The sequence below is a fragment of the Malaya genurostris genome, chromosome 3 (assembly GCF_030247185.1).
Source record: "Malaya genurostris strain Urasoe2022 chromosome 3, Malgen_1.1, whole genome shotgun sequence".
NCBI lineage: Eukaryota > Metazoa > Arthropoda > Insecta > Diptera > Culicidae > Malaya > Malaya genurostris.
In genome coordinates this window covers 22,369,312-22,396,741 of record NC_080572.1, presented here as the reverse complement: position 1 = coordinate 22,396,741, position 27,430 = coordinate 22,369,312, and the positions used below count along the sequence as shown (strand labels likewise).

Sequence of the window (27,430 nt, the reverse complement as noted above, 5' to 3'; positions counted from 1 at the left end):
GAGCTCACGCGGCACCCATTTTGCACAAAGCTTTCTCATATCCAAATATTCGTGAATAATATGTCCAACACGTTCCTTTGATATCTTTAGGGTGTCAGCTATCTCGATCAACTTCACTTTACGGTCATTGAAAATCATTTTGTGGATTTTTTTCACGTTTTCATCGGTAACAGCCTCTTTTGGACGTCCACTGCGTTCATCGTCTTCGGTGCTCATATGACCAGTACGAAATTTTGCAAACCACTTACGAATTGTTGCTTCGCCCGGTGCAGAGTCTGGATAACACTCATCAAGCCATTTTTTTGGTATCGGCGGCCCTTTTTTTCATCAAAAAGTAGTGTCTCATCAACACACGAAATTCCTTTTTTCCATTTTTTTCACAATAACAAAAGTAGCTTCACTCAAAATGCAATATCTCACAAACTGATAATCAGACAGCTCAGCAGTTCATTACAGTTTGAATGTAATCGTCACATTATCACAAAACCAATATTTCCTCTTCACAGATAGTCTGAGTGCAATTGAAGCCATTCGCTCAAACATGACTGGCAAGACTGAACCGTTTTTCCTGGGCAAAATAAAACAGTGCCTAAACGACATATTGAACAATAATTATCTAATCACTATAGTCTGGGTCCCGGCTCATTGCTCCATTCCTGGCAATGAAAGATATTTTAGCCAAACGTGGTGCTATTGAGGGTGAAATTTATGAGAGACCGATTGCTTTCAACGAATTCTATAGCGCGTCTCGCCAAAGAACACTTGCCAGCTGGCAAGCTTCTTGGGATAAAGATGATCTGGGTCGGTGGATGCACTCAATTATTCCGAAAATATCGACAAAGGCATGGTTCAGGGGACTGGATGTGAGTAGGGATTTCATTCGTGTGATGTCCAGACTCATGTCCAATCACTACACGTTACATGCACATCTCCTTCGAATTGGGCTCTCCGAGACTAATCATTGTGCTTGCGGAGAAGGTTATCGGGATATTGATCATGTCGTTTGGACATGCGTGGAGTATCGTGATGTCAGATCTCAACTAATAAATTCTTTGCGTATCCAAGGTAGACTATCCAATGCCCCAGTTTGAGACAGTCTTGCTTGTCGTGACGTTCCATACATGAAACTTATTTATCATTTCATAAAGAAAATTGGAGTTTCAATTTAATAAAGGCCCCTTTTAAAACTTAGTTCTGATTCCAGCTGCGTCCATGAGTTCAACCAATAGCTAAATTAGAATAAAAGTAATGTAATGATACAAATAAACTCGAAACAGTTTATGAATTTATCAACAAAATGTCTGAAAATAACAGCTTATTTTATAATTTATAGAAGTTTATCGTTTGGTTCAAATAATATTTCCGAGTAGATTTCATAATTAATTACGAGTTACCTAAGATGATATTTAAGTAATAAGAGGAATATGTTTTAATACATTCAAATCGTTGTGACTATGTTAGAATTAAATTAGGATAAAAATTTTATGTAAAAGTGATGCTACGGCGAAGAAAAACTTATGTAAATTGCCTTAAGAAATAAACGTATTTATGAAAATAAATAAAATAATCAGACAGCTGTCAAATTTATACACGTATCTTTTGAAGGTTGGTACTAACTGAAAATGGTATGGATTTAATTCTAGTGGCGCCCTCTCATAGAAACGATACGAACTTTTCAGCCGATCTGTTACATACACCCCACATTCTCTCTCGACTCAAAAAAAATTAACAAATCGATACGGAAAACCATCTACCATTGAAGAACATATTTGTCAAGATTGTTTTGATTCCATGCTTGTCGCTTCTCAAGTAACTCATTGGACGTTAGGTAACAAGCTCACAAAGAGTTAGTACCTGACTATCGTACGATAATTGTTGTATCGATACAGTTTTATAACATGTTTATTCAGTTCCACTGTCTGCGTCAATTGTAAACTAATTGCTAACTTTTCCTAGCTTATGCGAAGAAAATATTATATTTGTTCTAGAAAGTATTATATAAGATAAATGACATAAATGATGATGATCATTTTACCAATGAATCGAGTGTTCGATTTCAAATTTATAGCATTTCACATCTATTTAATGATCAATTTTGAATCAGCATAAACCATAAATGAAACATTAATTTAATTTCTATGATTGTCACTAATGAAATTATCTTGAACAGAGCAGTGAAAATTCCTCCAACTCAATTGAAACCGAATGTGAACGATCTCTTCACCCTCTAACACAAACAATCTTCGCTGACGTACCGAATGGGCAATTCAACCACCGTCAGTTGATCTCTTGAAATAACGAAATATCCCTTTCAATAGAATGAGGAAACGTCCTTCATATGAGGTTCTTCTAAACATTCAAATTGGTTCAAGATAATAGATGATAGCTAAAATATCAATAACAGAATAAACAAAAATTAGTTGTTTTTTTTATTAAAATGATATTTTTATTCAGGCCTATTTGCGTACAAGCTTTACATAGCCGATTGTGCAAATTTTTTCAATGAATAATTTTTTGTATTGGATCTCGTTGTCACCCTTTTTCTAGGGGGAGAGGAGCTTTCATTTCCCTCCTGCGTGGATGGAATTACCTTACGTAGTTGCATACGTACAACTCGCACGGATACCGGGGAACAAATTACGCCATACTTCCCTTTCGATGGGAAGAACTACACCGTACTGCGACGTTTTCCCGAACGTACTGATCGCTGGTCTGCGGGGGAAGATCATGCACGCATACTTCTATTGCATTGTCCACCATGTACACAGGGATTTTATATTTAACATTGTTATGATCAATACTGTGCACCTTGTTGTTAACCGAAGCGAATGCAGTAGCATCTCTTTCACGTTTGAACATAATGTACACACAGTTAGACGCCTTGTTGAATTGACTGTCACCTACATTCTTAGTGCTAGATGCATTCGTTTTTTAAGTAAGATTTCAATTTCATTTGCTGCTGGTCTAACTTTGCAGCGTTTGAAATCTATACAAATTGAATTTGGTCTTGTAGGCCAAGTTTCAGGTTTTGTTAAATCGTATTTGCCCATTTCGTACACTCTATTGTTCACTACACTGTATTGTCTGTGAGAAGCTATTTCGCTTGTGCAGTGCTTCCAGAGTTATTGACAGCTAATAATGCGAGGGGAAAGATGCTGACATTATCAAGTCATGCATACACCCCACAGGAATCTCATAAACCACTTGATTATTGCAGAGAGCACAAAACTCGCAGTTGGTTTGTTCGACTGTTATTGAAAAAATCAGATGAATTTGGACATCATACGAATTGAGGAATGGACGAGGGAACGTGGAAAGCCAGCCCGAGTCACTTGAAAAAACTTTTTTCCTTCTGAAAGTCTGGTACGAGTTTGATGCGCTCTTCTCAAACAAACCTTCAGATGGGTTCAAACCCGTTTAGCAAGGTTTTTCATCATTTGGTTGGATATTATATTTGTTGTGTGGAGGGAGTCTTGCATTCCCGTGGTATACGCGTAAGCTCTTCGGCTTCCCTTCCTGATTGATGATTTCGGGGCCACGACAAGACTACCTGTATTTCTTGCTAAATACTCAAACTGATAGTGGCTACACATAAATACAAGTGATAGGTGGTTTTTATTTTATTTTATATCATCCGTAAATTCATTTTTTCTGCTGAGTGGATGACGAGTGGATGTACTATAATTTCTCCCATATCATCGTGCCAACGTCACTGAGTATGTTTGACACAGATTCAAGACATTCTTGAAACATATATTCAACTGGTGAATTACCTTTTTTATGAATTGAGTCATATGTGGATTTACTTAATTTTTAAACTTCATAATGATTTGCTATGTATGGGAGAGGTGACGATTAGTGCGCACCTAAACTTTTTGAAGTATTACAAATAAAATATTACTTTTATCAAGATCATAAACACGTCTACGAAAACATAAAACCTTGTTTTCAATATCCTCAAGTGAACGATTACAATTATTATGTTACTTACGAGTATAAAAGCCCCAAAATAGTCATGTTTTGTTCCTAATAGTGCGCAAATTAAGGTAATAGTGCGCAGTGGTGCACAATTATGCGCACAATGAATTTTACGTAGAATTCAAATACTCGAGTTTTCCGTAATACTCGGAACACTCGAGGATAACTTCGTTTGAGTCGAAAAGCTGTTACTAAACCAAAGAAAACGTGATTCTATTACAAATAAATATAAAGCTTATTTTCTAATGACAGATTTCATATTTACGTCTGTCGTAAAAAAAACTCGGCGGCAACCAAATGGATTTTATCCCGGATCCGGGATTCCAATACATGCACACGCCGGCAGCTCAGTCATCGCCGATGAGGAAAAAAAACGTTCCGGATAGTCCCGTCCCGGAATAGTGCGAATAGGCTTTTATTCTGTCTCTCTACCTGACCTGACCACCGCTAATTCCTAAAATAATTTGTCTTCGTATATTAGCCAGCTTATATGTTTTCCAAAATTATATTTATTTCAATTAGTGTCCTGTTCAAGTCAACAAATATTGGAATTAGTTTTGCAATGATGGTCTTCCAAAACTTCGACCAGTAACAATAATAACATATTTATTATTTATTTGACTCTTATGTTCAGAATTTAATGTTCGTTTTCTGGACAAAGAATTGACACAAAACTTTAAAATCGTATCTCCCAGTAATTGCCCATTGGGTTGTTATCGCCCATATAGGATGAAGTAGTGCCCGCAGGCAAAGTCTTGGCATTACATTCCTTTGGTGGAATTTCGCCTTTCTGTTTCAACAGACTTCGCAGCCGATTCTTAGTATACAGAATCATTGCATGGCTAGTACTATGGATCCTACTGACACTAAAAATCCTTCCAGGTCGAGACTCGAACATACGACAACTGGCTTGTAAGACCAGCGTCCTATGCATTGAACCGCCAACCCGGGGTGCCCGCAAGTGATCTGAAAGTATTACTGTGAGAATTGCAGATTGAAATTGCTCCATGTACAGATACCAATTTTGGATCGATAATTTCTAAAACTCATCAAGAACAGCACTTGACTTGACTTGAAAAATAAATACTCTAGTATAACACTTACCCTTACACACTATTCTCATACAGTTGTTTTACACAAATAAATATTATAAAAGTGCTTTGGTATACCACGATCCAATTTTCCAGAAACACGTTTTTGAAAGATATCATTCCTATCGGTTAATCTGTAAGAAGTATCACATAAAATTGAAAGGAAGCAAAGCTTTCCAAGTCACTCTATGAGGTAAACTTAAAATGTTACGGATAGAATTGTATTGAACATTTTTTTGAACACACTGTCCGTAAATGTTATCATTATTGAGGCGATTTTTACATTATCAAGTACATATCATATCCACATTGAGCTAATAAATGTTAACAAATATTTCTGATTCCTTGTGTCACAAGTTGTCATATTATCATACTATCTAATATACTCAAAGCGAGTTTTCACTTTCCAATGTTTTACTCTCAATAGCTTACAGAATGTGACTTTCGGTGTAGTGCAACATAATTATTTATTGTCATACGCCCTAATTTTATTACAACAAGTTTCATTTTGCGAAGCTGACGTCACCACAATTATTGACTCAAGTACCTGTATTAAATAGAGAAATAGTCTTCAATCGCAAACTTCTGAACAAAACATTGTCAAATGTGCAATTTGTTGTGGTTGAATGTTCCCCAAATCACAAAGACTAATACAAAGGTTGTTGATTCCTTCAAATTTACTCAGTAACTAAAACTGGCTCATTCATTTGTAGAGTTCAACCATTTTTGAACAATTAATCTGAACAGATTTTTATAGTAATTCCTAATCTAAGGCTCTCGGTAGACAATGTAAGTTGTACAAAATAGATTGCATGTCTGTTTGTGATTTGTGGTAAAAATGAACTAATTTCATACATTTTTCTTTATATTGACTAGTGGTTTTGTAACCTGTTAGCTGATTTTCATATTGTATTCCAGTTCCTTTAACAGAGTTAAAAGTCTAACATGTTTAACCAGACTAAACCAAACTGGCTCTATTTTTCATTCATCACATAATAATTGCTACATTATTTACAAGCGAAAAGTATCGGTATGTTACTTATCCTTTTTGGTTCACATACTGATACTGAATAAGTCTCTCGTGACGGAGGATTCGTTTGACGGTAGGAAGTACGTTTCGCTCTCGGTGTCATCCACCAATAGGCCGTGCTAGTCGCGAAGGTCGAAGCACTCACTGACAAATCGTCCCAAGGTGTGATAAAGATGTGGTCGAACACCAGCTAGACTATGGTCCTCGTCTGGGTAGGTCTGCAGAGAAAAATGGAGATGCACTCAGTCTAAAGCAAATAATCACTGACTATAAATAATTAATTACCACTAGTTTAAATTGAATATCGTGAGTTTCTAGTGCTCTCGATAACTGCATTGCCTGTTGGTAGTGAACATTATCATCGTACGTTCCGTGAATCAACATGTAGTTTCGATTTCGAAATTTGGAAAACAATGCGGTTAGTCGCGATTGTTCATAGCCTTGAGCATTGTCTTTCGGTAGTCCCATATATCTCTCGGTGTAGATGGAGTCTATGAAGAACAGTAATTTTTCATAAATCAAATAAATAATATTAAATAAAGCCCTTTCACCCATACCATAGAACGTCCAATCCGTCACTGGGGCAACCGAAACAGCACATTTGAATACATTCTGATCATCCTTAGCTAGTGCCATAGCAGAAGCATAGCCACCATAACTCCACCCCCAAATTGCCATCCGTGATGGATCAATAAAATGTAATTGCTCTGCTAACTTCTTGGCGGTAGTGATTTGATCCTCAACTTCAACTGTACCCAGATTGCGATAAATTTGGAACAGTAATTTGTCTCCGCGAAGACCAGAACCTCTGCCATCGATTTTTGCGTATATAACCGACCGGTTTGAGCTCAAATGGTGACCCCATCCAATGGACCACGAACTGGTTACTGAGTTGGAATTCGGTCCTCCATAGACATCTACCAGCATAGGATATTTCACTTTGCCACTAAGATCAGCTCCCGGTGGAAGAAGAAGCATTACTTTTGAAGAGAATCCGTTACCGAGATCGATTTCATAATACTTAACAGTTGGAAGGGCTTTATTTTCCAATCTTTCACGAAGTTGGCTGTTAGATTCTAGTGACTTTACCGGTTTTAAGGTTACAGCTAAAATAAAGAACGGGAATCGTAATTTTAGTTCAGTCGAAATAACTATACTAGGCATGCCTGTTAATAATATGGGATTTATTAATAGAAATAAATTTTTTAATTTTTCAATATATTTAAGGCGCACTACTTTAGCTCTAAGACGCCGAGGACATTTCTTAATAGTACTTTGATGATTTATGATTTTGATGAGTCTCCAGTTGGTGGTCGTCAGTAGCTGATGAGATGGATTTTACATGGGATAGTCCAGATGACGTAGGTATTTATCGATCGTGGCTGCATTTGTTTGTTTCTGTGGGACAGCAAGAAACACCCCCAGGTTACGAAGGCCAATAGAAATACATGTTGATGGTAACTAATAGGTTCGAGATATTGATTTCAAGTAGACGCCTTTGAAAGCTATGATTTTTTCTTCTTTCCGCATCAATACCATCGAGAATACCACGTCTAAATAATTCTTTGTCTTTTTAAGTGAACCATTTGTAAAGCCATCTTTTCACATCTTCATAGCGCGTGCGATATCGATGAACATCTCATCTGAGTTCCGACATGATGTTTTCGACCGCATTTGTTTTGCTGAAAAATGACTTTCTCTGGTTTTGTGCAGTATTCTGGTCGTTTCAAAAGCAATGCTGGATTCAATTCCATCATTTACTTTCGGTAGATATTTATATTTACAGATCTCTCTGTTTTGAGAAGGTTGTAATGAATTGATCGCACCAAGTCTTTCGCTCGACGCGTAATTGGGAAGTTAACTACCGCGTGAACCCCTAAAACCCTTCCTGTATACGCGTCTGATTGTCCCATATTATATAGGATTTCTTATATATACGGTAGAAATGCGCAGAATAATTTACTCTCACACTCGATTAGGTATTGCAGTTAATGCCGTTGGATGATCGTGGTCAACCCATGATTTTATGCGCTTGGGATTATAAAGATAAACCCAATTCTCATCTTCCATCACGATTCGATACAGGAAACTCTTCGTTTCTTACTTCAGGAATCAGAACGAATTGGCTGAAGTGGCACGTTTCCCTAGTTATGTGGAGATTTGTGCCTTGCCGTAGCTTCTCATCAGTTTCCTGATGGGAAGGGAAGGATAAAAGAAATATGAATGGAATTGTTGAATAGGTGAGATGGGAAAACTGCACACAACATAAAGAAACAAATCGTTCTGCATCCCCGAAAGGATGATGAACGATCTGCAGGTGCCAAAATGCACAGTTAATAAAACCTCCAACCCCCGAGAGGATTTAGAGATTTCACAAAAGCGACATCATTCTACATTTCCGGAAGAAGGCAGAACATTTCGCAGTATGTATGGACAGAAGTAAATTCGGCATCCTCTAAAGGATGCCAAATAATCTGCTAAAACCTTTTTAAGGACAATACAGGAGAAATTCATTCATTCCAGAAAGAACGATGAACCCTTTTAACTATAGATCCTTACCACATTGGGTGAAAAGCGATAGAATAACCTTCATTTTAGCTCCGCATACACAGACTCAACCGTGTATGGGGAAGCAAAAACCCTGACACGAAGTTGCGTCAATGCGGGACAGTTATATATCAAATGATATGAAGTACGTAATCACATTCACACAAATCACATGAATAATACTCAGCACGTTGAATAGTAGCCATATGATAATTGAGTATGCAATGTCCAGTAAGAGCTCTGGCCAGCAATGCAATGCAGGAAAAATGCAGTAGACACTTTGACTTTTTCAGAATTAAATCAGGTAAAAATGCTTTTGTCTGAACGATAGTTTGCAAGCTGCACCAGTTGCAGGCATGTTTGGATGCAGCCCAAGAACGAATCTTGTGCTCTATCCAACTAGTTCAAAGTGGTAAATCTGGTTCAGGATCAACAAAATCATTCGTCGCACCAGCTCTAGCCAACTCATCAGCCCATTCATTTCCAGTAATACCAGAATGGCCGGGTACCCATAAGAAGTAAACATCGTTTAAAATGCTGAAGTCTTCAATTTGAGTTCGACATGCGATCACTAGATTCGACCGTGAATCATTCGAACTGAGTGCTTTTAAAGCTGTCTGACTGTCGAAACAAAAATAAATGAAGAGCCGATTGTATTCCACACAAAATCGCGTGGATTTCTGCTTGGAACACAGTACTGTCGCGACCGCCTTTGGGAATAAATTTGACAATTATTTCCTGTCAAGCTCTTGGAATATATCCTGACGCAAGACTGAAAGTAAGTATTGTCTTCAAAACAAGTTTTAAATGTTCATCCTGGGAAAACTCCATCCTTTCCAGAAGAGTTGTATGGAGCAAAATTCTCAACTGCCCATTTGTCCGATTCAATCGTCACAACGCTTCGAGCAAGGGCCCAAGAATCGTAACTACCCGAAACTGTCCTTGATGGGTCCATACATCTTGGAAAGTGAGTGTTAAAAAGATAATGAAGTACATCACCTTCATCAAACAAGTACTCACCTTCTGAGGTTCTGAAGAAACCGACATTGAAGTCCTTAGACTTCGAAAGTAACTTATTTAATCTACTAGCCTCGTTGAGACTAGAGACATTTATGCAAAGGCTTTTCCAACCACTTCGCTCAGACGATCGAAGAGCATTTTGGTAAAACCTTCGAACCGACTCAAATGCCACCGACCCATCTCTGGGTCGGTGGTTTCAAGCTCTTCTGCATAGTATCCTTTGTCTAGCAAGTTCAGCAGTCCACCAAGGAGTTTCTGTAGTAGTTCGCACAATCCGAAGTGGACAAGCCTCTTCATATGCTGTAAATATGAGTGAGTTTGTCTCGTCGTCTCGTTGTTGGTTGGTACCCGAAAAATCTAGTCGCCAAACCCTCTTCATAGATTTCCCAGTTCGTAGATTTGGGATAACGATATGTGACAATATCAATTTTAATGTTTGAATGATAAAAACCTGTTTTAATCAATCTAGAGGTGTAATGATGCCTTTCTCATATTACTCATAACATCAAAAATATTACTGTGGAATTGGCAAAAACTGTACATTAAATAGAAATAGGAAAGTTTGGTCGGACTTAATTTAACAAATTCTACAAATCCTGTTTACCCTGTAGTTCCGGAACCGGAAGTAGTATTCACAACAAATTTAAGAATTCCATATGAAACTGTAAAACTTTTCCTTTGAACCTATAAGTTTGTGAAAAACGATTTGGCCATCTTGAAGGAAAGTGAGTGAGACCCTTTTGCAGTTTTTCTTCCGAAACTGGATTCAGATGACCGGTATAGCCTAAGTTGCTTTGTTTGCCAGCAACAAATAGGACTTAAAAATTGGAACAGTTAAAGCTAGACTAATTATCGCATGCTCTATTTCGAATAAATCAATTAAAAGAAATCTAACAAACGAAGCGAACCTGCGTTTCTGTTACTTCTGCATATGTAAGTTAAGCTAAACAGCATGAATCAGCAGCATAAAACATGTAGTAGGATTATTATTTTTATTTTCATTATTGACATCACTACACCACCGGCACGGTAGTACTGCACTACCGGAAGTTAAAAATCTATATTTTTTCAAATAATTTTAATTTATTGACATTTGTTTAATCTTTCGGTCGTACTGATCATAAAATAGCTATAATTTTTATCAACCGCAGCACTGTGTTTTACCAATATTACACACTAGTAGCAGACATCCGTAACCGTTTCGATTTCTTCATAGCGTGTACGAAATAGAATAAAGCACTCATCGTTTGTTTTGTGTTTTCTTCTTCTTTCGGTGTGGTAGGTATTGTCGTTCTATATGGTGATTCGAAAACTTTGAAAATCGGTTCAAGCATCGCAGAGAAATCGAAGTGAGTTCTATTTTTTAAGTTTTTCTGTACCACTTTCGGTGCTTCCGGTACTGCAAAAGGTGGGACCAATAGTGCCGAATTCTTCTTTTATGCCCACAAACCAACAAGCTCTGCAAACCAGAAGAATTTATCAGACAGTTTTATGGGATTTGTACCTGTTTTTGACCATCGTTCGTGAAAAATACTAATGAAATAATTTTTTATATAAATCTAGGAAATGAAAAATGCCATGAAAAATAAAACATTTATTTCAGAAAATTAGCATAGAATTTTAACGACTGAAAATAAAAAGCAACTAATAACATCGTGGGATCTCGAAGCCTCCAGAGATCGGTTTGTTGTCATTGCCATTCAACCGAAGCTGAAGTCGAGATCCGAGAACTCCCACAACACTACCGATGCAGGTTGAGTTCGCATCACATTGGTCCAGTGTCTCTAGTTTCATACTGATTCTGAACTCGTTTTTCGGTGGACCAACGGCCTGTTTGAAGCATTCGACAGGAGCGGCACACTTCCGGACTCACGCAGGCACTCGGTCCAGTTGAACACATGGAAACTTTCATACTGGAATGGTCCGGTCGATGTAGTAAAAAATTGTAAATAAATAACATTTCTCGCAAATATCTACACTACTCCCACTTTGAGGGGCACTGTTCACGATTTTCAAAATCGAGTTTTTCACACTGGAAATTCACGTAGATTGTTTGACGTTTGGTCAATTCACGTAAATCTTATGTGATGACTCTATTCATTTTAGGGGATGTTCGTGTAACATTCAATTTCTTCACGTAAAACATTCAATTTGACATTTGAAACCAGTTTACATGATTTTTCAAGTGAATCGAACGTGAATTTTTTATTGAGTGTGATGTTAAAGTAAAAAGCCTGTTTTAAATACACTTCACCCTATCACTCGGATCCGGATGAAAATCAGGAATTCCGTATGAGACCGTGAGACCTTTCATTTGAATCTAAGTTTGTGAAAATCGGTCAAACCATCGCTGAGAAAAGTGAGTGAGATCCATTTTGGAATATATGGCCACTATTTCCAGTGATTCCGGAACCGGATACCGGGAACCAGGATAGCCGGAATCGGTTTGTATAGTTCCCTACTGATAATGGCTATCGATTTGTGTAGTTTTGAGACCAGTTTAGAAATTTTTTACGGTTTTTGTTTCGCCGGTGTGACGGTGTACAATATTGAACACACTTTACCTTATAACTCAGAAACCAGAAGTCGGATCCGGATAAAATTTCACAGTAGCTTCAAAGATAATATAAGCTTTAATTCAAATCAAGATTTGCGAAAATCGGTTCAAGCATCGCTGAGAAATTGAAGTGAGTTCTATTTCTGGAGTTTTTCATCACCACTTTCGGTGCTTCCGAAACTGGAAAAGGGGGGACCAGTAGTGACGAATTGAGTTTAAACTAGAATTAAGCAAACTAGAAAAAAATTTCAGAGAGTTCTAGGGGATTTGTACCTGTTTTTAACCATCGTTCGTACAAAAATACTCATGAAATTGGTAATTTACATCTTTTCACTCTTTAGTTCCGAGTCGAATCCAGATAAAATATTTTACATAGTATCAGAAAACAATAAGACCTTTCATTTGGATCTTAATTTGCGGTTGAGCTGTTTTAGAGATAATCGAGAGCAAATTTTTTCTCAAATTCTCACATATTACCATATAACTCCGGAACCGGAAGTCGGATCCAAATGAAATTCAATAGCAGGCTATGGGACCATAATATCTTTTATTTGAATCTTAGTTTGTTAAAATCGGTTTAGCCATCAATGAAAAAAAGTTAGAGCATATCTTTTTGGCACATATCATCCTATATCTCCGGAACCGGAAGTCGGATCGAGATGAAATTCAATAGCAGGCTATGAGACCATGAGACCTTTCATTTTAATCTAAGTTTGTGAAAATCGGTTCAGCCACCTCTGAGAAAAGTGAGTGCATATTTTTGTTACATACATACATACATACACACACACGGACGGACACACACACCCAGACATTTGCTCAGTTCGTCGATCTGAGTCGAATGGTGATTGCATAGCCTTTCTCTGTGAGAAAGGCAAAAATGGCTCAATAATTTCGACGGTGAGCTCATTCTTGTTTGCAGAGACATCTCTTGAAAAAATCCCGCATTATGTAGTGGCACACCTGGTATATCTGGTACACTAAAATTAACTCACCCTTATTGTTGTAATTCCACTCAAACATTTCGCTCCAAGGAACGTTTGGTCCCTTAGCTTCCAGTATCAAAAAGTTACCTTTTTTACTCATCTGTGCAGTGAAATACTGCTGCTCAGGGCTTGAACCAACTACACAGCTCAAACATTGCGAAACAGATCCTTTCTGTCCTAAAATTGCATACACATGAAGTACATGCGAATCCTGTTCCGTGTTAGCTGTGTAAAATATCAAATTGCTCTCTGAATCCCATTTCAAGATATCTTGCACAACGAACTTCCCTTTAGTTATGGCTTCACTGCCGTTAGAGGCAGTTGATATCAACATTACATGCCGATTCTGTTCGGACGATGAGATGAGGGCAAACTGTGACCCATCCTTGTTGAAAATCGGCGAACTAAACAATTCCAACCAACCACCATCACTCTTAAATTCTTGTACCTCGCTGCATATGTTGCTTCCATCGCACGACTTGACTATAGCGTGGTTCTGAATCCGGTTTTTCCAAATCGATATTACACGATCATTGGTTGCCCAACCAACGGATGTAATAATATGATCTGCTTCTGGTGTTATCAAAGCCATAGGAGGATCAATCTCGATTTTAGTTGTTGGATTTGCTAAATCAACTTGATACAAGCGTACTACCGGGTTTGGCGTTCCAGATTTCGGATAGTGGACAGCAAGCTCGTGCGGGTATTGGTATCCTGGAATTCCAGGTGGGCCGTAGATAGGAATCTTCATAAGTCGTGTATTCTCATCGCTAAACTTAATAAAAGCTATCTTTTTGCCGTCCGGTGAAAACCATGTGGCAATATTAGTAGAGAATACTTCCTCTTCATACACCCAATCGGGAATACCATTATAAACGCTAAGAGCACCATCGTCAGTTATTTGCACTTCCACTGCATCCGGTGATGATTTGTAGTAAATATTGTTTAAATGTACAAAAATTAATGCGTTCCCCACGGGGCTCCACTCAACGACATTCAGCTCCTTCTATAATGTGTAAAGTGTTCGATGGTTCACTATGAAACAAATTCAAATCATTATTAAATTTACTCACCCGTTTGCCTCCAACATTTATGGGGATCACTCTATTTTGTTCCATGTCCACAATATCGTAAACAGCCAAAAAACTGTGACGAAATATCTTGCGATAGTTCTGCGCCACTAGCAAATATCGCTCATCCGGTGACAAATCGAACTTGAACCCCTCCAGCAAATCTAAATGATTCAATCCGAGCAGAGTCTTCGTCTCGTTCGTAATCGGATCGTACGCAAGCACCTGTCCCATTTCATCTCGTGTTATAATCTTCCCACTCGGGGTCCACGTACCTCCAAAATCTCGTGCGACGAACTTTCCGGTTAAGAAATCTTCCAGTGTAATGGGATCCAAGTGTTGAACGATTGGACTGCTATCGCCATTATCGGATGAATCGTTGCCGGTGAACACTACGATCAACGTGATTACTACGGCGAGTAATATTGCAACTCCACCGCCTATAAGTAGGTATTTTTTGGTATTCCGTTTTTTTGAGCCAACAAGTTCCTGCAATTTTTAATGAAAAATAAAAACATTCAATCATTTGGTTTGAACGTGAAATAAGTCATTTAATACTAATAGGATTCAATATGTTTCGTTGATAGTAGCCATTCACGCCATACATATATCAATCAGTTGACATACGTATCAGTACATGACTATCTTTATCGTTTACTAAATCCCATAGACAGTACATACATTTTAAGAACCCACCATTATCAGTTGAAACCGCAATTCAATTCTGATAACTGCTTTTTCTTCTTTCTTCTAGGTGGCGTCACCTCACTTGAGATGACGCCAGTTGGTGGCCGACTATAATTGCCAGATATCTGACTTCGTAAAAATATCATTGTATATTCACAATTTTGCTTGAGCACCTGATGTTTGCAAAGTGGGTACCATGTATTGTTACAACATGTATTGATCGTTACGATGGTTAAATTCCATGAATTGAAATAAGAATTGCTACCGCAATTCTTTTTTCCCTTTTTTTCTTTTTTTCTTTTTTTCTTTTCACAAATTAAAAAAAGGATGATGAGGTCATTGCTGAGACTGTAGCGTTTTTCGAAGCTAAATAGAAATCATGGTATAAAAATGGTGTAGAAATATTGGAATGCCGAAGGAATAATTCTATCGTTCCTCATCAATAGGACCTAGTAGCAAATGTAATTTTCCTCTTTACTTTCTCTTTTGATTACGGAGTCAATTTCTTCAATGTTTCCAATACTAATCGGAAGTGTGAGATATTGACTTCACAATTATGCGTCAAATATGAAGTTAATCCAGCAACTCGAGTAAGAATAAGTAAACAATGAGACACTTATAGTTAGGCTCTTTTGTACTGGAACTAGAGATGGGCAAAACAGTTCATTTCAAAGAACAGTTCAGCACTGCAGAGTTCTCTCAGAAGACCTAGTTCTCCAGAGCCGCTCGTTCGTTCTTTTGATAGTTGGTATGCTTGTGCAAGCACTAAACGAGAGCTTAGATTTGTTAGATTAAGCGAACAAAAAAAGTGAGGTTTCGTGATGACGCTTTCTTATTAGAGAACTATCGTTCCAAAAAAAAAGAATCATTGATCATTCATTCTTTCACAAGAACTAGTTCCTTTGAACCGTCCACGATCGCATTGCCCATCTCTAACTGTAACGATATAATAGAATTGTTTCTAAAGGAGAATAAAATCGAAATTTGGAATAAATTGTCGTTTTATTTGTCATATCATGGACTTTTTGATCAACGTGTAAAGTCATAGTTACCGGTGAACCTTACTTAAAGAAATACTCTAAGAAACTATTGGTTCAAGAAATTGCTCTCGGAAACCATTTATTATCATCAATAGGATAATTATACCAATATTTAATCTCATCATCCCATTCATGTTTCCAAGAAGCAATAAACTATTTTCATATAGGAATATAGGAATGAATAGTGGACATAGGAAGATTAAGTACACGGCTTCCTTACAGGTTGATGAAAAAATACAAAATTAAATTGCCATTTTTTTGCGCGTAAAAACATTATTACGCACAATCGCTTCAAATGCGCACAAATTCTGAATAAATACACACGTTTTATTTTTTTTCTATATTTGAAACACAGATAAAACGCTGCTGGGGCTGCCAGTTTATTTTGTTATAATTTCTAGATTTAAATTTTAAAACTGCCATAAATTCTGCATCTAGAACTAGAACACTCCTGAACATGCCCTAATCATGCGAAAAACATCAAAACAATTTGCAAACAGTTTCAACAAGACTGTTTTTAGCTTTTTAATGGATTGTTTTGCATTGACACTTCTCATGAATTTTTGGTTAATAAATTTGTCAATAAAACCAATTTCATTTGTGTTTTCTTTGTGCTGTACTTCAGTAATGATGGTGATAGGTAAATAGAAACAAATCTTCTGATTTAATAACAAAATTAGTTGTCAATGAGAATTTCGTGTTGGATTGAAATATTTCTGGTTTTTGTGCAGGATATTCGCCAACTAAACACATTCTCTAAAAATAATTTTTTTTTTCAGCAAAGTTAATTCTCAATTTTAACTAATTTCATAGTTACTTTGGAAATTTTGTTGTTAAAATCAATCGCTATTTGAAATTCTAGTTTTTGTTTTGTCGTGAATACGACTTTACTATGAGCGCCTTTTCGAAATTAGCCATATGAAAGAATGGGCAGAACTTAAGCGTGAATATCTCGACTTGTATCAATGGCAGCAACATAATTATTTCAATATTTCATCAAAAATATGATCAGGAATTTAGGATAATATTTGGAACAGTGTGAGATAACCACAAACAACTCAAAAACTAAGTTTCCTCAACATTTGAAAACAACGCGGAAAACTCTTTACTTTCGTTTGAGTTTTTCGCGCAAGGACGACAATTTAGAATTTATAAAAACGTTATAAAAGGGGAACCGTGGTCGAAAATCGATCATTTCTTTTTGTGCGTTGGATGGAAGCGGACGTTAACCGAGAAGACGCATTTAAACAGCGGCATCGGAGAGCGCACCTTCATTCGTCATCTAACACTCGATGTGGATAGACGAATAACCTACTACGACTAATTTCGATTTTGTTTTATTGTTTATTCGCAGTTGTCTACCTACCCAAGCTATGGGTAAAAACCGCCATAGATCCGAGAAGGATCCAAAGGATGCTAAGCGTCTGAAGCCAAGTGATTAGGTAAACGACCGTTTGCTGAGTAAAAACCAATATGCTGATCTGCCAGTTGATGTCGAAGAGGAACTGCAGAAGAAGGAAAAAATGCCGCCTTTCTACCTGAAGGGCTTCCCACCAACTCTACGCTCGGATTTCAACACACTGATCAGCAAAGGACTACAGGCAACAATCCGTTTATGTACTGAAGGCTACAAAATAACTGTCCCGGCTTTGAACCACTACAAAGGAGTGGAATGTTATCTGAAGCAGACAAAAGCGGAATACTTCACACACGATATTGCCGCCAACAAACCTATGAAGGTTGTACTTCGAGGACTACCCGACATGATGGAAGCCGAACTAAAGCAGGCACTGCCGGAGGCTGGACTAAAGCCTTTGATGGTGTTTAAAATGAAGCGACAAAATACGGACAAAAAGTTTAGAGATCAACTGTACCTGATTCATCTGGAGAAGGGCTCCATCACCATGAGTCAACTGAAAACGATTAAATCGTTATTGCACATAATCATCGAATGGCAAAACTATAAACCGGTACATCGGGATGTCACACAGTGCACGAACTGTTTGAACTACGGACATGGAGCGAGGAATTGCCACATGAAAAGTCGGTGCGGGAAATGTGCCGAACCACACAATACCAACGATTGCCTACTAGATGACATCGCTGTAAAATGTGTGAACTGTGATGGCGACCATCCATCTACTAGCAAATCGTGTCCCAAACGTGCTGAGTTCACAAAAATTCGACAACAGGCGTCCCGCAAACAATCAACGCGCAAGAATGTTCCACAGAAGGATGAAGTTAATTTCCCACGGCTCCCACCGAAGAGGGATATTCCGAATTTGCCGCCACTTCCTCGCAGCAATCCTAAAGATTCAGCCGCTGGATCACAAAAAGAATCTTCCTCAAAAATCTCTCCTGGATGGGGCAACAATCAACCACAAGCAAAGGATGACTCTGGTGATTTATTTTCTGCTGAACAACTGATCGTCATTTTTGAAACAATGACAACAAAACTACGAAACTGCCGAACGCGGTTAGATCAAATCAACGCCTTAGGCAAATTCATCATCGAATATGCAATATAATGAGTTGGTTATATTAAATTGGAATGCTTGCTCACTCAGGAGCAAAACTGCTGAATTGTCCGACTTTCTTCAAGAGAAGAATGCCGATATTGCTATTTTAACTGAAACTCATCTTAAACCTGAAATTTCTATTTTTATTTCCAATTACAGGATTCACAGGCTCGACAGGGCAACTACCAGAGGAGGGGGAGTTGCCATTGTCATTAAACGATCCATTCAGCACAGGCTTCTGTCAGCCTTTAAATTGCAACTCATAGAAGCCATCGGAATTGAGATTACAACGACGATGGGACCCATCATCGTCATTGCAGCGTACTGCCCCAAACAAACCAATCTTCGAGATGGTACGTGTGCATCATTGAAGCGAGATCTGGCTATGCTCACTCGACGACAGAATAAATTCATCATTGCTGGGGACCTGAACGCACGGCATGAGCTGTGGGGAAACAGAAGACAGAATCGAAACGGATTTGTACTTGCCGAAGATTATGAAGCTGGACAATACAACATCCTCGCTCCGGATCAACCAACGCGACTTTCCAGATCGGGAGTTCATTCCATTTTGGATATATTCATCAGCAACATCGCCATAGACAGCTCTCCGGTTGTCTTCAACGAACTCTCTTCCGACCACTTTCCAGTAATATTGACGTTGGGATCTTCACCAGACACAGTGCCTTTTCAACCACGGAGGAACTATTATCGCACCGATTGGGTCCAGTTTCAACAAATCGCCGACCAACTTATTAATATCGATTTGCCACTTGATTCCCCGATGGAAATCGATGCAGCCCTATCTTCCTTCCAGCATTCAATCACAGTCGCTCGTGATAGGACGGTTCCAGTACAACATATGCCGAGTTCCTCTCTTCAAATCGACAGTGTCACCAAGAAACTCATCCGACTTCGGAATATCTACCGGAGGCAGTATCAACGAACTGGCATCCTAGATAGGAAGATTACTTATAACAACTTAACTAGGATAATCCAGGAAAGGATATCTGAGCTTCGCAACAGGAACTTCCAGCAAAAGCTTCGAGAAATTCTCCCACATTCAAAGCCCTTCTGGTCCTTAACGAAGGTGCTTAAGAAAAAACCGAAGCCTTTTCCTCCTCTGATGTCACCCCAGGACGCAGCTGAAGGAATACCTTTAATCACACCAGTAGAGAAGGCAAATGCGCTAGGCCAGCAGTTTGTGTGTTCTCACAATTTAGGACTTAACATTGTTAGTCCATATGAAAGAGCCGTTGCTGATAGCGTAGCTGAGGTTGAACAATCAGACAGCTTGGTTCCTGAGGAAAGTAGAGTCACTGCGAATGAGCTGATGGCTTTTGTGAAAAAATCCAAAAATATGAAGGCCCCCGGTTTCGACAACACATTCAACATTGAGCTGAAACATTTGAGTATTCGCTCATTTGTCTTCTTAGATAAAATTTTTAACAGGTGCTGGGAGCTTGGTTACTTCCCTTCAATGTGGAAGTTAGCTAAAGTTATCCCAGTTTTGAAACCGGGGAAAGATCCTTCCTTTTCCAAGAGCTATCGACCCATCAGCTTACTCTCTGCCCTATCCAAGCTGTTTGAAAAGTCAATACAAAGGCGAATTCTTGCTTTCGCAGATGAACAGGATATAATTCTAGAAGAACAGTTTGGGTTCCGGAAAGGAAGATCCACCATCCACCAACTCACAAGGGTTAACAACGTCATCCAGCAAAACAAATCAGTGTCCAAAACGACTGCCATGGCAATATTGGATATTGAAAAGGCATTCGATAATGTGTGGCACAATGGACTGGTGTTCAAACTGCATCGGTATAATTTTCCCATGTATCTTATTAAAATTATCAAAAATTATCTTGCAGATAGAGCATTCCAGGTCTCTCTGAATAATGCACTTTCAGAAAGATTTACTATTCCTGCTGGTGTACCCCAGGGAAGTATCCTAGGTCCCATTCTATACAACATTTTCACATCAGACATTCCACCTCTTCCAGGTGGTGGTGTTCTGTCACAATTTGCTGATGATACTGCCATTTTTTACAAAGGTCGTGTCATTAATGCTCTGAAGAATAAACTACAGACAGGTCTGGACGCTTTAACGAAATATTTTACAAGCTGGAAAATTGTGATCAATGCAGCAAAACCTCAGGTCATCTTGTTTCCACATTCAAGATCTCCAAAACTTGTTCCATCAGACGAATGCCGAATACGATTCGGTGATGAGGTCATTCAATGGTCCGACGAAGTTATCTATCTAGGACTCACCTTTGACAAACATCTGATATTCAGGTCACATGTTGACAAAATCGTTCAAAAATGCAGCATACTCATTAGGTCTCTGTATCCGCTGATTTGTAGAACATCTAAACTATGCCTGAAGAATCAGATGGCTGTCTATAAACAAATCATCTACCCCGCAATTGAATACGCAGTCCCTGTTTGGCGGGGCTGTGCACGAACACACAAACTTAGGCTTCAGCGCATTCAAAGTAAGATCTTAAAGATGATTCTAAATCTACCCCCTTGGACAAGGACTAGTGAAGTACATGAGATGGCCTCATTGGATATACTAGAACAAAAATTCGAACAATACTGCACGAAATTTGAAGAGAGGTGCTCAATCTCTGAAATACAAATAATTCAAAATTTGTACTTATTAGGTTACGGATAGTTATAAGTAGGTAGACATTTTATAAATAATTAAAATAAATATTATGATTAAACATTATTATGTAAAACAAGAGTAACTAAAACACCTAATATTAATAACGAATCGTATGAACAACAAAGATGAAAGGCCAAAGGGTCAAAACACTTGTACTGTAAAATGTTGATGTAATACACAAAAATAAGAATAATAAACAGATATTTATGCGAAAAAAAAGAGCGCACCTTCTGCGTGGTTAAAGACCTCAAACGCTCATTTGCCTTCCGGTTTGTTTGCAAAGCTAGTTTCAATTCAAGCAAGAACGATTGCACCAGACATCAGAGCTGCTGGTCGTTTGCATTGAAGAGAAAGAAAACGAAAAACGAACGTTGTACTTAATGTTTTCGTGATCCACATAGTGCATATTGTTATTGTCTTTTGCGAATTGAATTGCATCCAACTCTTTATAATCCTGGATGTAAACAACATTATTTGTCTTATTGCATTGAAGTAAACGCACACGTTTAATGTCAAGATGCATTAGCTTCTTAAGCAAACCTTCAAGTTCTCGTATAGACACGGAACGACCGAAATTAGCTCTATGCCTAATTCGACTTTCTGTTTCTGGATTAGTTGATTTTAACAACAAAATTGACAAATTAACCATTAAATTAGTTGATTTATTTGCTGAAAAAAATCTTGTTTCTAAAGAAGATGTTTAGTTGGCTAGACACAAACCAGCACAATTTCATTTGAACACGAAATTCTCGTTGGTAACTTATTTTGTAGTTGAAATTAAAAAAAATACGCTGTTTAATTGCCACCATCGCTGCTAAAAGACAGCACAAATAAAATAGTAATGGAATGGGTTTAATTAACAAGTATATTATATAAAAGCTCATAAGAAGTGTCAAAGCAGAACCATTCATTAAAAAAACAAAAACAGGATTGTGTCTGTCAAATTGCTCAAACATTATTTTGATATGTTTTATATGTGCTATGGTATATACTTATTTAAATTTCTGATTGACTGGTATGTACAGAAGATGGTAAACTCCTAGTGAAAAGCGTTTTTATGCAGGATTTGTGTGATTCTTAAAATGATTGTAAATAACATCGGTCTTACATGGTACAGCGAAATGAGTTCTGGATTTCAAAGATGCTGGTGATGACAATCAATTGAAAAAAAGTTTTTGTTCATATCAGCAGATGCGTTATGACTCTAATGCTAATTCTGTATGAATTATTCATTTAGACCTAAGTAACAAAAGAAAACAAACCGAGCTGCTTATGTCATTTTGTTGGGATTGTTCTGATACACGCACTACCCGAAAACTATTACACAATTCACTACATATTCATTAAAAATATGTTAACACATTTGACGTATGTCGAAATCAATGAAAAATAATCGTTAGTTGGCAATGTTTTGACCAAGGTAGCAAAGCATAAACAAACGTGTATGTGGTACTTACGACAAAGTTTTTCGAGTTGCTATTGGGCTTGTTAAAACGTGATTAATCCACCTAGCAGTGAGATGATACCTTTTTTTATCAATACGCATGTGTTTTTTGCATGGATATTCTTAGGTGTTTTAGTTCTCATGACATTATTTTAATTATCGTCGTTTTAAACGGCAAATTGAGATTTTAATCACTCATTACCCTGTATTGCCGAAACTGCAAAACATATCGAATTTCAATCTTAGCGTGCGACAATCGATTGAACATTCCATGAGATGTCGAAGTAAGTTCCACTTTAGAGTTTTTCGTCATTATTTATGGTACTTCCAAAGCCGGTATTCAGGAATTAGCATAGCCCAAAATGATTCGAATGGCCATAAATTATTACGCCAAACAATTTACATGAAATTTATAAACTCATCATCTGTAATTCCAGAATCGGATAAAATTCACCAATTTTGTATGGGACCTTAAGTCCTGTAATATTTGTTTTTGAAGTTCGATTTGGTCTTTTTTGAGAAAATGATTGAGCTTTGAGAATCGATTCGATACTGGAACCGGAATTCTAAAATCGGTGTAGCCGAAATCAGTTAAATTCACCTGAGCAGTGTGTAGACATCTTTGAGAAATTGTAGTGCGAAATAAAATTTGGGGGTACATTCCGAATCGAAAACTGAATACCGCTTAAACTGAAATAAATTTATTTGGTAATCGACTATCCAAATCTGCAAACCCGATAAACCGAATTAATTTATGTGAAATGGACATTTTTATACTAATCACCCTGCATTTTCTAAACCAGAAGTCGGATCTGACTAAAAAGTAAGAGGTTTTATAGGATTTTAAGACCTCTCATTTGAATCATAGATGATTCTTAGATTTCATTTGAATCTTAGATCGGTTCAGCCATCAACGAGAAAAATTAATTGCATTATTTTAATTTCGTTTCACATATCATCCTGTGGTTCCGCAATCAGAAGTCGGATCCAAACGTAATTCAGGAACCTTGTTTGGGAGTATACGACTTTTCATATGAATCTGAGTTTGTAGAAAACGGTTTAACCATCTCCGAGAAAATTGAGTGAAATTATTTGTCACACACGCATTTGCTGATCTCGACGAACTGAGTCGTATGGTATATGGAAGTCATGTTTTCCAGCATTTATTGCTGTAAATAGTTTAAATCAATATAATTATGGAATTACTTCCAACTCGATAATGCTGGTATCATCTGGTTTACATATGCCATATTCGAAAGATTATGTTGCCAAAAATGAACCGTGCTAAAATTGGTCCGAGGCAAATTGTCATAAAAAAGGATGCTGTACACAGTCTTTTTGGTACTTAGAAACAATTATATGTAACAGTATAAAAAATCGTGTTTCATGTTGCTCCCAAGCATTGCTTTTTCATACAGCGCTCAAAATTCCTTCTACTGGAATAAGGCTTACACAAAAATATCGATATCTCCGTTAAAAATGGACGGATTTTAACAATCTATGGCTTGTTGGATAGGTATTACCGAGCGAAATCTAAGTCTGGAAACATATTCTGTTTTCAAGGTCAAATGTGACAGATACTGTCAAAAAACAAATGTCAAAATTTTGACATAAAACTTCGTATAACTCAAAAAGTAAACATCCGATCTCAAAACCATTCAATAGCGTTCTGGGTGACGTATATGTCATTCGGCCCTCCGGGCCTCGGAAAATTTTTCGAAAGTTTGAGCGAATTCTATACCTATTTTTTATATATATAAAAAAAGGTAAAAAACGCTGAATAATTTGGAAATAAATTTATTTTTATTTCAATCGTTGAAACCGTTATGTATTCTTCGTCAAACGCAAGCGAGAGTTCACAAAACATACTAAAAACGAATCGACAGTCGAGTTTGACTTTCACACAAATGCGAGTAATAAAATAACGAATGAACACTGTGACGACCAAACAAACAGAATAAAACGACTTATGTGTCAAGTCAATCAGAAAAAATATCTAATGTATTCGATCAAATTACAAAATGATGTAAGTGTAAGATGATAAGAGTGTTATTTTTGCTAAAAAGTTATCTGACTAAAAATTGTGAATTAGTCACTATGATACGTTGCACGCAAATTGAAAGATTTAGTAAAGAGAATCAATTGTTTCAACTACTTATTTTTAAATAGGAACTAAAAATGTGCGATTATTTTTCAACATCGCCGAAATGCTACATTCATCGCTCCGAAAATGTCAGGCAGAATTATTCCTGAAATATTGACGAAGGCATGGTTCAGGGGACTGGATGTGAGTAGGACTTCATTCGTGTGATGTCCAGACTCATTTCCAATCACTACACGTTAGATGCACATATCCTTCGAATTGCACTTTCCGAGACTAATCATTGTGCTTGTGGCGAAGGTTATCGGGATAATGATAATGTCGTTTGAACATGCATGAAGTTTCGTGATGTCAGGTCTCAACAAAGGGGCGAATAGGGTGTAACACTTTTAAAAAATCATTTATTATTTTCTTTCTTTTTTCTGATAGTAAAACATTTCAAGAATATTCAGTGAAATTTTGAAGCCTATCGGAACAAAACTCAACTAGTTATGGGCCGTTATCTTTGCCGATCTCATACAACGAAGAAGTAAGAACTGCGCACACAGGCCCAAGATTTCTGCTTCGAATGACTTAGAAACATGACAAAACATTCTCGAAATGTTTCATTATAACAAAATACAAAAGAAGAAATATGGCATTTTGAGAATGTTAGAGCCTACGTGCTCCCTTGAGTAATAATTTGTTTGCTTCGATTTTATAGACAATACACATTAAACGCGTTTTTCTCGAAAGCAAGTTTTGAAAGTCCGTGTTCATCGTCATTCAAAAACTACTCATATTTTGCACATATTCTACATATAAAAAAACAGACCCCAACGTTTTCCTTTTCGTTGTTTGTTACTATGGGGAGGTTTTACAGCTACAAAATCACTTTGGGTACTTTTGAATTTAAACAACCACCAAAAATTCAAAAAAATAAAAAAAAAATCAAACAGAAACGTTGGGGTCTAGAAAATTCTCACTATTCTATTCTAACTATGCTGCTTTGATTTGTTCACTTCTGATTAGTCTGCGCTGAGATACAGTGGACACCCCAAACATAATTTATAAGAAACTTCCTCAAAAATGCCTCTTCACCGACGTATTTCTCGATATTTTTCCACGAAAAAATTACAAAATGTTGCTCGAACTAAGCTTTTTATCATAGAAAACATTTAAATTTATTTTGTTGAACGATAGTTCTGACAAAATTCGCAAAACTGATGATTTTTTCATCATTTATTATATCGTTTAACATTTATTTTTTATCGTTTTCGTTTTCGCTAGCTGGCAAGATAAGTGAGACAGAGATGCCAGGTGCACAAATTAATCAGCGTTTCACGGAATTTAAAGCAAAACACAAGTTCTCGCTACTTTCAAATGCTCTGTTTTCCTTAGCAAGTTGAATGTTTTTCGGGGCTCTTCGGCAGACTGTGATCGGTTTCAGAAATCGGTGGAAATCTGTGTTATTTTTAAAATCTGTGCATGTTGAAAATCTGTGAAACAAAGATGTAAACCTGGCATCTCTGCTTAGCATTCCTACACTCAAATAAAAATTCGTAACGAAAATGAATATTATACGAACATACCCTAAAACAAATAGAGTCATCACATAAGGTTTACGTGGTGAAAATGGCGAGCAGAGGCCCTCAAAGTGTAAGTAGTGTAAATATTTGCGATAAATGTTATCTAATTACAATTTTTTTGTCTGCGTTAGTCCGGAAATGTGCCCGCACCTTAGGGATGTCAAAATATGTGCTTTTTGCACAAACCAACAAAACTCCTAAATGTTCAATAGGAATTGACCGTTAGTGTAGTATCCGTGTATCGACATGACATGAAATGACATGAAATTGTTTGAGAAAATAAGTGAAATGTGAAAACATCATGGCTGCAACACAAAGTGGATTGCGGAAATTATTTGACGTGGACCAAAAGTCACGAAAGGCGAAGTGCAATCTAGTGGCACAACAAATTTATGGAAAAACTTTTCAGTACATCATAAAATAATGCCGTAGTCGACAATATTATTTTATTTCTAAATGATTGCTGCGCAAGTATCATTTGATACTTACAGGTATCGATACTTTATTGCCTTTTGATACCTTGTATCGATTCCCAAAATTTTGGTATCCCGATACCCTAGGTATCGATACTTTACATTCCGAGTACCATCCCTACTGGTCCTTCTGAATGCTTCGAACAGGCCGTTGGTCCACCAAACACGAGTTCAAAATTGGTATCAAACTAGATACACTGGACCCATGTAAAGCGACCTCAACCTGCATCGGTAGTGTTGTGGGATTTCAAGGATCTCGACTTCGGCTTAAGTTGGATGGCAGTGACAACAAAAACGATTTCTGGAGGCTTGTCGATTCGAGATCTAACGATGCTATTAGTTGCTTTTTATTTTCAGCCATTGAAATTCTATGCTAATTTTCTCAGGTACCTAAATTTGATATGAACTTATACTGTCCATACTCGCATATCAGTCCCATATCGATTTTCGCCAATATTGAGTTAGCTTGTGGAATGAAATCTATCCTCTATGTACTCGCAGAAATTCAATAAAAGTTGAGGGTTTGTTCAGTACAATGTGAAAAAATATAAACTCATGTCTGTCCCATATGCAAAGTACCCGCATATCAGTTCCATTTAGTGCAAATTTCAATAATTTTATTTGTTGCAATATTGGAATAGCAAAAGT

The 27,430-nt window shown here is 37.3% G+C and overlaps 1 protein-coding gene across 11 annotated transcripts in view; it reads right to left on the bottom strand.

Moving 5' to 3' along the window:
• Positions 1 to 5,511: 5,511 nt before the first annotated feature.
• Positions 5,512 to 27,430, bottom strand: part of LOC131439643 (venom dipeptidyl peptidase 4) — a 62,246-nt gene continuing 40,327 nt past the window's right edge. For all 11 annotated transcript variants that reach the window (XM_058610910.1, XM_058610916.1, XM_058610918.1 and 8 more), the window contains 5 exons: positions 14,283 to 14,768; positions 13,219 to 14,215; positions 6,657 to 7,205; positions 6,385 to 6,590; positions 5,512 to 6,317 (listed from right to left, as the gene is read on the bottom strand). In XM_058610910.1, the coding sequence (XP_058466893.1) occupies positions 6,219 to 6,317; positions 6,385 to 6,590; positions 6,657 to 7,205; positions 13,219 to 14,215; positions 14,283 to 14,768 (2,337 nt within the window). In that variant the 3' untranslated portion in view covers positions 5,512 to 6,218. The remainder of the gene's footprint in view (positions 6,318 to 6,384; positions 6,591 to 6,656; positions 7,206 to 13,218; positions 14,216 to 14,282; positions 14,769 to 27,430) is intronic.